Source organism: Notolepis coatsorum, assembly GCF_963971535.1.
Source record: "Notolepis coatsorum genome assembly, chromosome: 5".
Classification (NCBI taxonomy): Eukaryota; Metazoa; Chordata; class Actinopteri; order Aulopiformes; family Paralepididae; genus Notolepis; species Notolepis coatsorum.
Genome location: NC_140169.1, coordinates 99,961,364 through 99,974,332, shown reverse-complemented (window position 1 = coordinate 99,974,332; position 12,969 = coordinate 99,961,364). Strand labels below are relative to the sequence as shown.

General features: G+C 42.0%; 1 protein-coding gene across 1 annotated transcript in view; it reads left to right on the top strand.

Moving 5' to 3' along the window:
* LOC311228290 (uncharacterized protein) overlaps nt 1-12,969 on the top strand; it is a 127,525-nt gene that overhangs the window by 87,973 nt on the left and 26,583 nt on the right. The window contains exons 8-9 of the mRNA XM_084314198.1: nt 5,678-5,777; nt 6,224-6,261. Of these exons, the coding sequence (XP_084170324.1) occupies nt 5,678-5,777; nt 6,224-6,261 (138 nt within the window). The remainder of the gene's footprint in view (nt 1-5,677; nt 5,778-6,223; nt 6,262-12,969) is intronic.

Below are 12,969 nucleotides of genomic sequence, written 5' to 3'. Positions count from 1 at the left end.
TATATACTATGCAATGTATACAACTCTCATGGTTAACGGTAGAGAATAGGCTGGTTTCAAGTCCGCGTTCAAGTACAACACAGCGGCGGCCTCTCTCGCTGCCACGTCTGCTGCCGCGGGGCGTGGCCGCGGCGTGTAACGTGGCCGTCACGGCCAATCAGGGCAACCCCGGAAATAGAATCCGTTGCAGAAGCGGTACACGCGACCAGGACCTGGTGATCCCAGGATTCTCGAGCGGATGCTTCTCTGTCCCGTGCAGGCCCCATCTTTCATATACAAATGAAAGTATACCCTAACGAGGAAATGTGGGCATAGGATCTTCTTTATCGGGAGTTCCATGCTCAAAGTCGGCTGCAGCCCGAAATGGGAACTGTGCTGGCTATGCTGCATGTCTGGATCACCGTTGAAAACTGTGTTCTGACGTTCTTTTTCTTTTCCCTCTTAGGGGAGGGACTTGGACAGCAGCCTATCTGAAGTGTGGCTTGTTATGTCGTTGTATACAGTTCAGGTGATAGCTGCTTAGCTTGCGTGCTAGTTGTGGCCTACTGTGTTAGCCAGTCAGCTGTTAGCTGCACAGCTGTTAGCTGCGGCGTTAGCTCGCTGTGTTTACCAGGCTAGTAAGCGTTAGCTTGTTGCTATCAGCCGAACGGCTGTTAGCTTAATGCTACACTGTTGAACGTTTTCTGTGACTATAACATGCCTTAAACACTCTGACTACGACGTCATCTTTGACAGAGGATGTTAGTCGAACCTACCGGGAGCCCTGCCAGCGAGGACTGCGTCAACATGGAGAAACGTAGCGGCTGGGTGGCGCAGCGACACTGCCCTCGTCGCCGACACAAGAGATGTGTGTTCATCTTCGGTGTCCCGTTAGCCAGATTGCAGTTCGCTTGGCCTGCGTTCAGGGTAGGAAGGTCCCGACCGGACCTTAAACACTTCTTCTTTCCTTCCCTTCTAAATGTTTTGTAATAACGATGTTTTCCAAAACGTGTGTTGCTGCAATACATTAAGGATACGATGCGTGTTGTGTGTGAATTGTCTTGTCACTGGTATGGCTTCTCTCTCCATAGAAATCGGGTTGTTGTTTTACATGTGTAAAAATTATCTGGTTAGTTGTGATGAGAACATGTGTGTTCATGTAACGTGAACTCACAACTAAGGGGGTTAATTAACCTATAAAGCTATGCTTAGTGACATGTGATTGAGGAATGAATTCTTTTCTCAGCCTGTCATGACAATGAACAGTGTGTTCACATATTAACAGGGTTACCTGTTCAACTTGGCCGTATCAAGGGTAAGGAAGGAGGGGTGATCCCCCCGGTTCCCTGGGGCTTCCCCACCCTCCTCTCAGACATGTTGTTTACAATATATTGTGTCACTGTGTTTGTGGGGATACGATGTAACCCTCAGCTTAATTGCTGGGGTTGTGTTTTCTGCTTGAGAAACTATAAGATATAAGATCCTTAGGAACTTCTACTCATGTACAATAGAGAGCATCCTGACCGGCAACATCACCTCCTGGTTTGGGAATAGCACTGCACAAGACCGTAGCAGACTACAAAGAGTGACACGTTCAGCCGAACGCACAATTGGAGGGGGGCTTCCCACCCTCCAGAACAGTTACAACAAGCGGTGCAAGGGGAAGGCTAAGAGAATTATTAAGGACTCGAGCCACCCGAACAACTGCCTCTTTGAACTGCTGCGGTCAGGCAAGCGATACCGGAGTCTTAAGGCGAGCACAGAAAGACTCAGAAGAAGCTTCTATCCCCAGGCCATCAGGCTGCTAAACGAACAATAAACACTATGCAACAACCATCAAATGCACACAGCACACACACCCACACGCACACACGCACACACTCACTCAAACAAACAACACACTGCAGCACCCACTCTCCACACTTTAGATCACACAAACACACTTTACACTTTATATTTATTGATAAAGGATTTGCACTACAACTCGTACACCTACCGTGAATTGTACCTAAATTGCACCTCGTCCCATTTCTGCCTTGCACTATATAGTATTGTATATTAGTACACTGCACAGTATTGTATATTGTATGGTAACTACGTCTATTCTGCATCGAACATTGTACATATGTCTAAACTGAACACTGTGACCTCATTTTTTTACTTCTAATTTTACTATGTTATTTTATTTCATACTTATCTTGTCTTGCACAGTCTCTGGAGCGTAACAGTAAGAAGCATTTTGTATAAAAGTATTCTGTACTTCTGTATGACAAATATTAAAGAAACTTGAACTTGAACTTGAACTATATTTTCCTAAAGAAAAGATTGTTTGGTCACTTATCATGTGTGTTTAGCAAGGCCTCTGGCCAATACATAATCGAGGTTTCTGTATTCTCTCGTTATGAAAAACGGCGTTCCTCTGTAGCAAGAGTGTACTTTTGCCATTTTTTGTTGTGATGAAGGTCTACAACTGGGTTAGGTTGGCCACAGAAGCACATGTGTAAGTCTGGTACCGGGCTCTTAAAGGGGGCCCTCTCTATTCTGTGTTTTTTCCTTAGTAAAAATCAGATAGCAGGTTAGCACATGAGCTAGGTGAAGCTGTTAGACACTTCATGTAGCTGACTATGACTGTGTCATGCTCTTTTTTGTCATTACATCGTATCATGGGTGTGGGGTCGTAAAGGGGTGAACTGGTAATCCTTTCCTCCCCTTTTCTGATTGGTCAGGGGTTAAAACCTCCTGTCCTTCAAGGTTCCTGTCACGTTGCTGTTCGGCATGTTACAGGGTAAGAGGGGGGGGGGTTTCCTGGTCCCACGCCCTGGAAGATTGGGCGTGTGCACAGCAGAAATTCCCCCGCCATAGAGTACGTCACTGTGCGCGTCTCTGTTGGTAAGACTTCCGTGAGTTGTTCAGGTCCATGTGATGGATCTGTTTCAGGGAGTTGTCAGAGCTCCTCCTCACGAAGCTCCTCCTCGGGCCTTCTGTGAGTTCGGACTCTCCTTCCCTGTGAGGGAGCCTCCTCAGAGTTCAGAGCCTCCTCCTCAGATTGTCAAGGTGAGTAGAACTTCAAAAAGGAGTTCTGCTCTATTGTGTGTGTATTCGATTCAATTCGATTATTGAGTGTGTATTGGTTCAGTGCCTCCTCCTCGGAGAGCCCTAACCCAAATATTACATAGCTCAATGTTGCAATATATTCTTTTCAATCTATACAGCTCGCGTGGGAAGTCTCTCTGGGGATTTCCGTCTCCTCCCTATGGCGAGGGTGGTGGGATGTAAAAATGTAAAAAAAGATTACCCTCAGCTGCGTCACGTGGGATTCATGTCAGTCTGTGTTTCTTTCTTTTTTGGATAAAAAGAGGAAGGTACATGAAGCACGACGGCTCCGTGTCGTTCTCCCAGGCGACTTGGAGGAACAATGTTTGGTGTCTTGCTAGACTATCCATTGATGTGTTTGGGTCTCGACGCATACATAGTACTGGCTCGATGTGTTTCTGTTAAAGAATCACGCAGGGGCTAAGAGCGCCTTGGTTGCTTGTTAAAACAGCGTTTTTATAGGGCAACTGGGATGGAGTTTTTTTTCTTCCGAGCGCCGGTTTACTAGGTTGTCTCGATGAATTATCGTTCATATCTGGGGGATGTTAACGGAATAGATCAAAACATAGGTAGAGGGGTCTCACGCCCTTGGGGTGGGCCACTGAGCACGGTCCAAATGGGACCGTCTGGGTGGCGCCCTCTTTTCATGTTTTAGATCGACACGCATACCTACCCCCTCATCTGGAGTGGGCATGTCGGCGTGGTTAGGACACGGGACTGGTCTGGTCGCGCTGGTCCAGGTCAGTTAACCCGTTGTCCGCCGGGGATGCAGTTCTGCTGTTCTGGTACCCTGAGGGACTTGTGCTTTTTTCGGGGGGGAAAATGCCGGGTCGGTCCGGGTGTCACAGGGTTAGGCGTTATGGAGACCCTTTGTTGGGTACATGTTGTACTCTGCACTATCGTAATGGCTTACGGCCATACCAACCTGTAGACGCCCGATCCCTGGACGCCGCTGCGGCCCTTGATATCGCCTTATGGTGAAAGTTTGGGAAGGAGGCGAGTAGGTGACCACACTCCTGCTTATGAAGGTAAGCGGATGGGGGTGTGGCCAGATGAATGTTGGGATGTAAAGGTATATGGTGGAATTTTTTATTCAGTGCTTGTGCACGAAGTGAAGTACAGTGCATCAGGTGCTGAGCGCACCATAACTCACAGAACTGGGTTATATACATAACTTTATGTTGTTGATGGAGATGAATTGGTGCCTGTGTGAGAGGTTAAGGTCCCTCGTGCACAGTCTGGACTGAACTAAATCTGTCTTTTGTTTGAGTGAAAATCGATTCCTTGCTGACCTTTGGTCAGTTTAGGGCCATGCTCTTAAACCTTAAACATTGTGTAATTGTTTTAACTGATTTTATCTATGTTTTTATCTGTGATTTTTGGTTTTTATTGATGCCTATTTTAATGTTGTCTACTTGTTTTATTTATTAAAAAAAAATTGTATAAACGTTTTTGTTATTACATTATATTCATCTGTTTTAATTATATGAACTGTATGTTTTATTTATTATAAATTTGTATTCATTCGTATTGTCGAATTATTTATCGTAATGAACTATATGCTCAACATGGTTAGACATTTTTGCATTTGTATGGCCCTTACTGCTAAGCTAGCTCCTTATACCACATCATTATTTTAATGGAATCTTGGAACCTACAGTATGGAACACGTTCTAGTGAATGGCTGGTCCTCATGGTCATCACCCGCATTTGCTCTGAACAGGGTAAATCTGCACTTGGCCATGATGCCCCTAGCTCATGGACTGAACTTCAACAGTCCTTAAAGCTTGAGATGGTTGCATAGTTTAAGACCTTGATCTCTAACCTTTGTTAGTCAAGTTGTACATGTTTCACCATGTTTCAACCCTCGTCTTGTTGTCTTATTGTTGTGAATTTCTATGCTGTGTGTGACTTTTATGTTTTTATGCTTATTTCTGTATGTAAACTTGATGATGACTGTCAATGAGGGAAACCTCAGTTGCCTTTTGAATTTAAATACAGGTTTGAAATTAAATTAATTATTGTTGAAATAATGTTTCATTACATAATTGTAGTTTTTCTTTTACATATTAGTAGGGATGCTCGATATTGGCTTTTTTACCGATACCGATATACCGATATTGTCCAACTCTTAATTTCCGATACCGATATCAACCGATATCAACCGATACCGATATATGCAGGGTTTCCCCCCCAAAAAACAGAACAATTTCAGGTAATTAACATTACATATCTCTTGTTGTGGAATTAACACAACATTATGCATACTTTTGACAATAAATAAAATCAGAATTTGTTCTTACTTGCTTGCCTGGGTAAATAAAGGTTATGTTTTTTTTTATTTTTTTTTAAACCGATACCGATATTTTCCGATATCACATCTTAATGCCAATATCGGCCGATAATATCGGTAGGCCGATAATATCGGACATCCCTACATATTAGCGTTGTTTTCTTATTTTTGTTTCTTTGCTTTCGTTTCTTTGTTTGTACTCCTGCTCCCGACTACTGTCAGCGACTTCGGGTTATTGAGAAGCGCTGTATAAATTAAATGAATTATTATTATTATTATTATTTGCTGATTAATTAAGTGCTTAATTTGCAGCAAAAGTCATGGAAGAAGATCAAGAACATGGTTCACTGGTCTCCATTCGTCATGTCCTTTAAGAAGAAATACCCCTGGATACAGCTGGCAGGACATGCTGGTACCTAACACATAACTGGGCCTCTCTCTCTCTATCTCTATGTCTCTCTCTCTGTCTCTCGCTCTAATTCTATGTCTCTCTCTTTATGTCTCTCTCTCTCTGTCTCTCTCTCACTCTGTCTCTATCTTTCGCTCTGTCTCTCTATGTCTCTCTCTCTATGTTTTTTTCTCTCTCTATGTCTCTCTCTCACTCTGTCTCTCTATCTCTATATCTATGTCTCTCGCTCCTTGTCTCTATCTCTATGTCTCGCTCTCTGTCTCTCTCTGTTGTTTCTCTCTCTTTCTATGTCTCTCTCTACTTGTGTGTTCCTTTTAATCTGAGTGTATGTGTGTATGTGTGTGTGTGTGTGTGTGTGTGTGTGTGTGTGTGTGTGTGTGTGTGTGTGTGTGTGTGTGTGTGTGTGTGTGTGTGTGTGTGTGAGTGTGTGTGTGTGTATATGTGTCCAGGGAGCTTTAAGGCAGGAGCTAGCGGTCGCATATTAAAGGTGAGTTGACACTTTATTTATTTATTTACAGACATGCAGTTCACACTGCCAACTCCAAACAGATAATTATCTGCTGTGACGTATCAATTCATTATTAAACATAAGCATTTACATACTAGCTTGCGGTTGTGTCATGGAGAAGGGAAACAGCTACAGCTGTGTATGTGGTTTCCATGCTTAAACATGTGTAGAACAGCAGACCGTGTTAGCTAAACCTAAAGCAGCTTTGTAGCAGTTAGAATGTTGTCAGAGCATCTAGACTCAGCCAGCCAGTTAGAATGTTTCAATGTATCAGAGCATCTAGACAACATTAACCAGCTAGCCAGTTAGAATGTTTCAATGTATCAGAGCATCTAGACAACATTAACCAGCCAGCCAGTTAGAATGTTACAATGTATCAAAGCATCTAAACAACATTAGCTAGACAGCCAGTTGGAACATTACGTCAGCCAGTTAGAACGTTACAATGTACAGTATCAACGCATCTAAACAACGTTAGCTAGACAGCCAGTTGGAACATTACAATGTATCAAGGCATCTAAACGTTAGCTAGCCAGCCAGTTACCATTACAATGTAGCATCTAAACAGCGTTATCTAGCCAGTTGAAACATCTGAAAAACAACTAAACAACATTACCTAGCCAGCCAGTTGAAACATTACAATGTATCAAAGCATCTAAACGTTAGCTAGCTAGCAAGTTAGAACATTACAATGTATCAAAACTAAGGCTGTCAAAGTTAACGCGGTATTAACGCGTTAACGCACGATTCTATTAATGCCATTTTTTTTTTAACTCAGGTGTATTATTGATACTCTCATTAATACTATGTTTGTTTTTGACTCAAAGTGTGTGTGTGTGCATGCGTGTGTGTGTGTGTGTGTGAGATAGAGAGAGAGAGGGGGGGGGGGGTGAGAGAGATGAGGAAGGGGCAAGAGAGAAAGAGAGCTGGGAGAGTGTGTGTGAGAGAGAGATGGGGGGGGGGGTGGGGTGTGAATGAATGAATGAATGAAAACTTTATTTAACAGATTGCAGAATGGGTACAATACAGTACGGCTCAATACATACAATTGTTAAGGGGATGCAGACCTGAGAAAGACGTTAGTCTTGTTTCCATCAGGGTCCCCCATTTTCAATTCATATAGACATTTATGACATACACAACATACATGACATTTATGGCATAGGGACATATAGGTATTTAGTACTGATACATTTGTGACAAACGGTATTCAAATATACAGTACTGTTACCCCTAGATCCTGACAGAGTATATACATATGATGGGGAGGGGACTGTACATTAGGAGGGGGTGGGTGGGTGGGAGAGAAATATACATACGGCGGGGAGGGGATATATACATGCGGTGGGGAGGAGACTGTCTATTAGGAGGTGGTGGGGGTTTTGGGCATTTACGGTGGCCAGTTTAGAATTGCAGCCTCCCGTAGGTGCTCTTTAAGAGCGGTTTTGAATGTGGGCAGGGATTCACATTCCTTTACAGCTTTGGGTAGGGCGTTCCACATTGTTGTGGCATAATTGCGAAACGTGTTTAGTCCCTTGTTTGAGCCGAATCTGGGTTTAACATGATTTGTTGAGCTTCCTCTGGTGTAGTGGTTGTGGTATTCACTGACCTTTGGGAAGTATTTTGACATGTACATGGGCACCCCGGTCGTATAGTGTATCTTGTAGACCAGGCCCATTGCAAGTTGCTGTACTCTGTCGTCTACTCTAAGCCATCCTAGGTTGTCAAAGTGGGCAGGGGTGAGGTGGGTTCTGGGGTTCAGGTCAAGTAGTAGTCTGACCAGTTTGTTTTGTGATGTTTGTAATTTTGTTTTAAGCGCCTTTGAGGTGCTTTGGTACCATGAGGTGCATGCATAGTCATAGTACCCTTGAATGAGTGCTCCTGCCAGAGTCTTCAGGGTATTCTTGTTTACCAGAGAGGAGATCCGGTACAAGAATCTAGTTCGTTGGTTGACTTTTTTTATTACATTGGATGCCATTTTGTCACAGGAAAGATTTGCCTCTAGGATGGAACCCAGGTAGGTAATTTCGTCTTTCCTTGTGACAATATTGTCACCCACTGTAACTGAGAAGCTGTCGGTCTTGCTGAGTTTGTTATTTGAACCAAAGAGAATGGACTCTGTTTTGCCCATGTGTAATGATAGTTTGTTATCAGCGAGCCATATGCAGATTTTGCCTAGTTCCGAGCTGAGGGTTTTTTCAACCTGCAACTTGTTCTTGTCAGAGACCAGCAGGGCTGAGTCGTCCGCAAACAGGAACAAGTTGCAGTCACAGGCTGACGACATGTCATTTGCATAAATTAGGAAGAGTAGCGGTCCTAGTATGCTTCCTTGTGGAACACCACAGCTCACTGTGAGGGGGGGGGATAGAGTACCGTTTACCTCTACCATCTGTTCTCTCCCCTCCAGGTAGGATTGCATCCAGCTCACTGATAAGCTATCAAAACCAATTGCTTTTAGCTTGTCCATTAGAATGGAGTGATTGACAGTGTCGAAGGCCTTTTGTAGGTCCAGCATGACCATGCCGCAGTATTTGCCCGCGTCCACCTCTTGTTTGATGTGGTCGTTCAAATAGAGGAGGCATGTGTCAGTGGAGTGGGACGTTCTGAAGCCAGATTGGAATTTGTAGATTAGATTTTTTTCCGCCAGGTACTTTTCGACCTGTTCGTAGTCTATTTTCTCCATGACTTTTGAGATGGAGGTAAGAATAGAAACAGGGCGGTAGTTGACTGGGTCTAATTTGCTGCCCTTTTTGTGCAGAGGGGTCACTCTCGCAATTTTGAAGTCATTGGGGACGTGCCCCTGTTTTATAGAGAGGTTTATTATGTGTGTGATGACTGGGGTGATGGCGGCTGCTGCGTCTCTGAGGAATTTGGAGGGGATGTTGTCATGGCCAGTGGCCTTGTTAGGTTGGAGGGCGCTCAATTTTTTGAGTACCTCATCGGTTGTTACCATTTCAAGTTTGAAGTCGTCTTTGTGGACCCCTAGGTTATGTGTTCTACCCCATAATGCCCTGAGTGGGAGGGTAGTTTGTTTACCAGTGTTGTGGCTATGTTTGTGAAGAAGATGTTTAAGTAATTGGCTACCAGTGATGCCAGTAACGCGTTACTAAGTAACGCGTTATTGTAATCTGATTACGTTTCCCCGAAAATAGTAATCTAACGCGTTAATCTTTAAAAGCCAGTAATCTGATTGCAGTTACTTGTCCAAGTGGCTGTGCGTTACTATTTCGTTACTATCTCATCATAAATTCATAATGCAGGCGGAATGCAGTATTTTATTTCGTTTTCGACAGTCAAAAATACATGTTGAGCTGTTTTTCTTATTTGGGAGTGACGTGGTGTGGCAGTGAAAGGGTTAAATACAAGAATGTGTCCCGCGGCGTGAGTGGACCCTCTGTCTGTGAGTGACTCTGCTTTGGTCCAATCACATTCCCCATCCACAGTCTGCGAATCAGAGGCAGAGTAGGGCGGGTCTTCACTGCACGTCATGTGACATATGCGCCAATCGTGTGACAGCAGGGCTCCGTCGTCGGAGAATTCCACCACAAAACAAAAGCATCTGGAATCACAACACTAGCCGACGCTTCAACTAGGTACAGGAGGGTTGATGGTGGCAGAGCAAAAGCTCTTATTTGCCAGATTTACAGTTAATTTACATGTTAAAGAGAGACTGATTGTATGTTTATAGAGAGACATTTATAAAAACAATTTAATAGTTACAGTTGATATAATTGAATAGTTCAGCCTGCATTTGTTAGATGTGATACACTGGTTTTGTAAAACCACTGGCTGGCTGCTCTAATGCTGTGAGCATCATAGACTGTTGCTTTACCATACTTGATGGTACAGAAGCTGAAGCACTAGTTTAACAATTTACGTTATGTGCAGAGAAACAAGTTAAAAACAATTTATGCACTTTCAATAAAGCGTTTAAAAAAAACTGTTGGGGGAACGACGACGACTTCGTAACCTAGTTACTTTCAAAGTAACTAAGTTACTCTGATAATCAAGTAATCAGTAAAGTAACTTGGATTACTTTTTAAAGGAGTAATCAGTAATCAGTAATCAGATTACTTTTACAAGTAATCTGTGGCATCACTGTTGGCTACATCCAGCTTGTCTGTGATGAGCGTGTTGTCCGTCTTTATGTTTATGTTTGAGAATCTGGTTTTAAGTTTTTTACTGCAGCCTAGTTGATTATTGAGTAATTTCCAAAGTTTGCGGGGTTTGTTTTTGTTTTCCTCAGTTTTGTCGTTGATGAAATTTTTTTTGCGGTTCTGATCATGGTGTTTACGTCATTTCTTAGTCTGTTTCTTTGAATTTTTAAATTTTTAAATTTTAAAAAGTGTGAGCCCCAGTGTTAATTTTGTCAACTATGAAGATGTTTGTCAACGAAGGTTTTTTTCATGACGACGTGACGTCACGTTATTGAATACCATGTGACGCTAACGAGACTAAATAGTTTATTAAATATCGTTGACCACAACTGAGGACACAAAAATTTAATTTACAAAAACCAGGACGAAATTTCTCTTCATGTATGTTGATATTGTTGACTAAAACAAGACGAGACAAAATAATTATAACTTTTCTTAATGCCATCGTCCCGATAGAGCAGTGTGACAGGGAGCTCTGTTACTAGCATTAGCTGAAGAGCTATTTGAAAAGCTAGTTTTAGCTTATCGTTACCTTGGCTAAAGTTGGGACTATTCATAATCCAGCTGCAGACCTGCAAGCAAAGTACAGCAAGTTGGCAAAGGAGTATTCCAAGGTAAATCACTTTTTCACCAGTAACGTTACATTGTTTGTATTTCCATCTAGCTTGCGTTAGCTAGTGGCTAACCTAGCTCACGCTAATGTGGCTAACTGATCGACCTCTCGCACACAATTAATGACATGTGACAATGTGATTAATGACAGCCATACCGGTGACAATGTTTAGCTTTTAGTGCCAAATGATAAGAGTCTGAGGCGGAGTCTCAAAAGAGAATGTTGAATATTTATTGTGCATTTAAAATCACAACAGAGCCTCTGCTACTACAGTAGCTAACCTAAACGGAGCCTTCTGGATAGGAGGAAGTGCGTCACAACGTATAATGTCCGTGTGGAACCAATGTGCCAATAACCTTTCCGTGGGTGAAGCATAGTTGAGCATAGAACTTTTGATGATACTAATACTAATCTATACAATCACCTGTTGTTGAATAAATACCATTACTTTCTAGTTATTACTAAAAAACAGTATATATAAAACAGTAGCTGTAAAAAAGAAAAGAATAATTTTTTTTAATAATTTATATAATATATATATATTTTTTTGTACATTAACACATTAACTGCCACGGAGTTTGCCCGTCTCATACCACTCTCTGCCACCACTCTAAGCCTATGGAGATGTTCACCTTCTTTGCAGGGCTATAACTTTTTAAATTGTATTGCTAAATTGACATTACTATGGCCCATTCAACATCGATTATCTATCGTTCAGGATGTAGGAACTTTTTCATTCATAGATTCATACGAAAATACCGTCTAGAATATAAATATGTTTTTATCGTTTTCTGCAGTAATTCCTAGAACGTGAGTTATAGGCATAAACGCATATATAGATTATCAACTGCCGTTTGTTGCCGATACACGCTATATTAAAAATTTCAACTGTACATGATCCTAAACGTTATGACTCATCATGCGCGGATGAACGGGGGGGGGGGGTCGTTTATAATTCCGTGATCGTCAGTAAATGCTTTATGTAGTATGGGTGATATATTGATCAGAGCAGTTTGCATTAATAATAATAAACAAACACGCTGAAAGTAACGTTACTGTCCTAGTACCGTTCGCCGATGAGACTGGAGGAAAAAGATCCCACTTATTTGACGCGATCTACTAGATCCATTTCCGGTTTGTATAATAATAATAAACGCCCAAATCATATCGATTATTGAGTTATGGCAGCGATCCATATACACGGATGTGTGTCTAGAGTCCCGCAACAATATGTGAGTGCCGGACGCATTTCCCAGATGCACAGAGATCACCAGAGATCCATTTCCGGTTGTAACTCACCCGATCATCCACCAGGCTGCAGTATTGAAGCGTTGCAGAGTTGTGCAGGCTCCCACTGTATCAGCCGAGGCTGGGTGAGGGAATTATGAATACCATGGCGAAAAAATTAAATATGATATCAATAACATTATACGCCATGGTTTGGCAGCATTAGCATGACCTTGAAACATGTTGTATGACGTTATTGGCGCCCAATGTGTTAACTAAAAATAGACAAAAATGTCATCCGTTTTCGTCGACAAAATCTAGACTAAAAAAATATATACAAAATGTAGACAAAAACTGACTAAGACTAAAATGCTCAGACATTTAGTTGACTAAAACTGACTAAACTAAAAATAAATGAAGATGACTAAATATGATGAAAACGAAAAAGGAGCACTTGACACATGACTAAAACTAAAATGAAAATAGTTGCCAAAATGAACACTGGTGAGCCCTTGTGTGGGTGAATGTAACAAGTTCCTAACATTTTCTTTCCCCTATTATTTCATGCACACTTTATTCATTGTTTTAAATAATTATTTTCTTTTAAGTAATTTTGTGCATCACTTTGTTTTGAATTTGATGCAAATTTGCAATGCATGAGGGTCATCCTTTTGTGTTAAATGGCTGCAT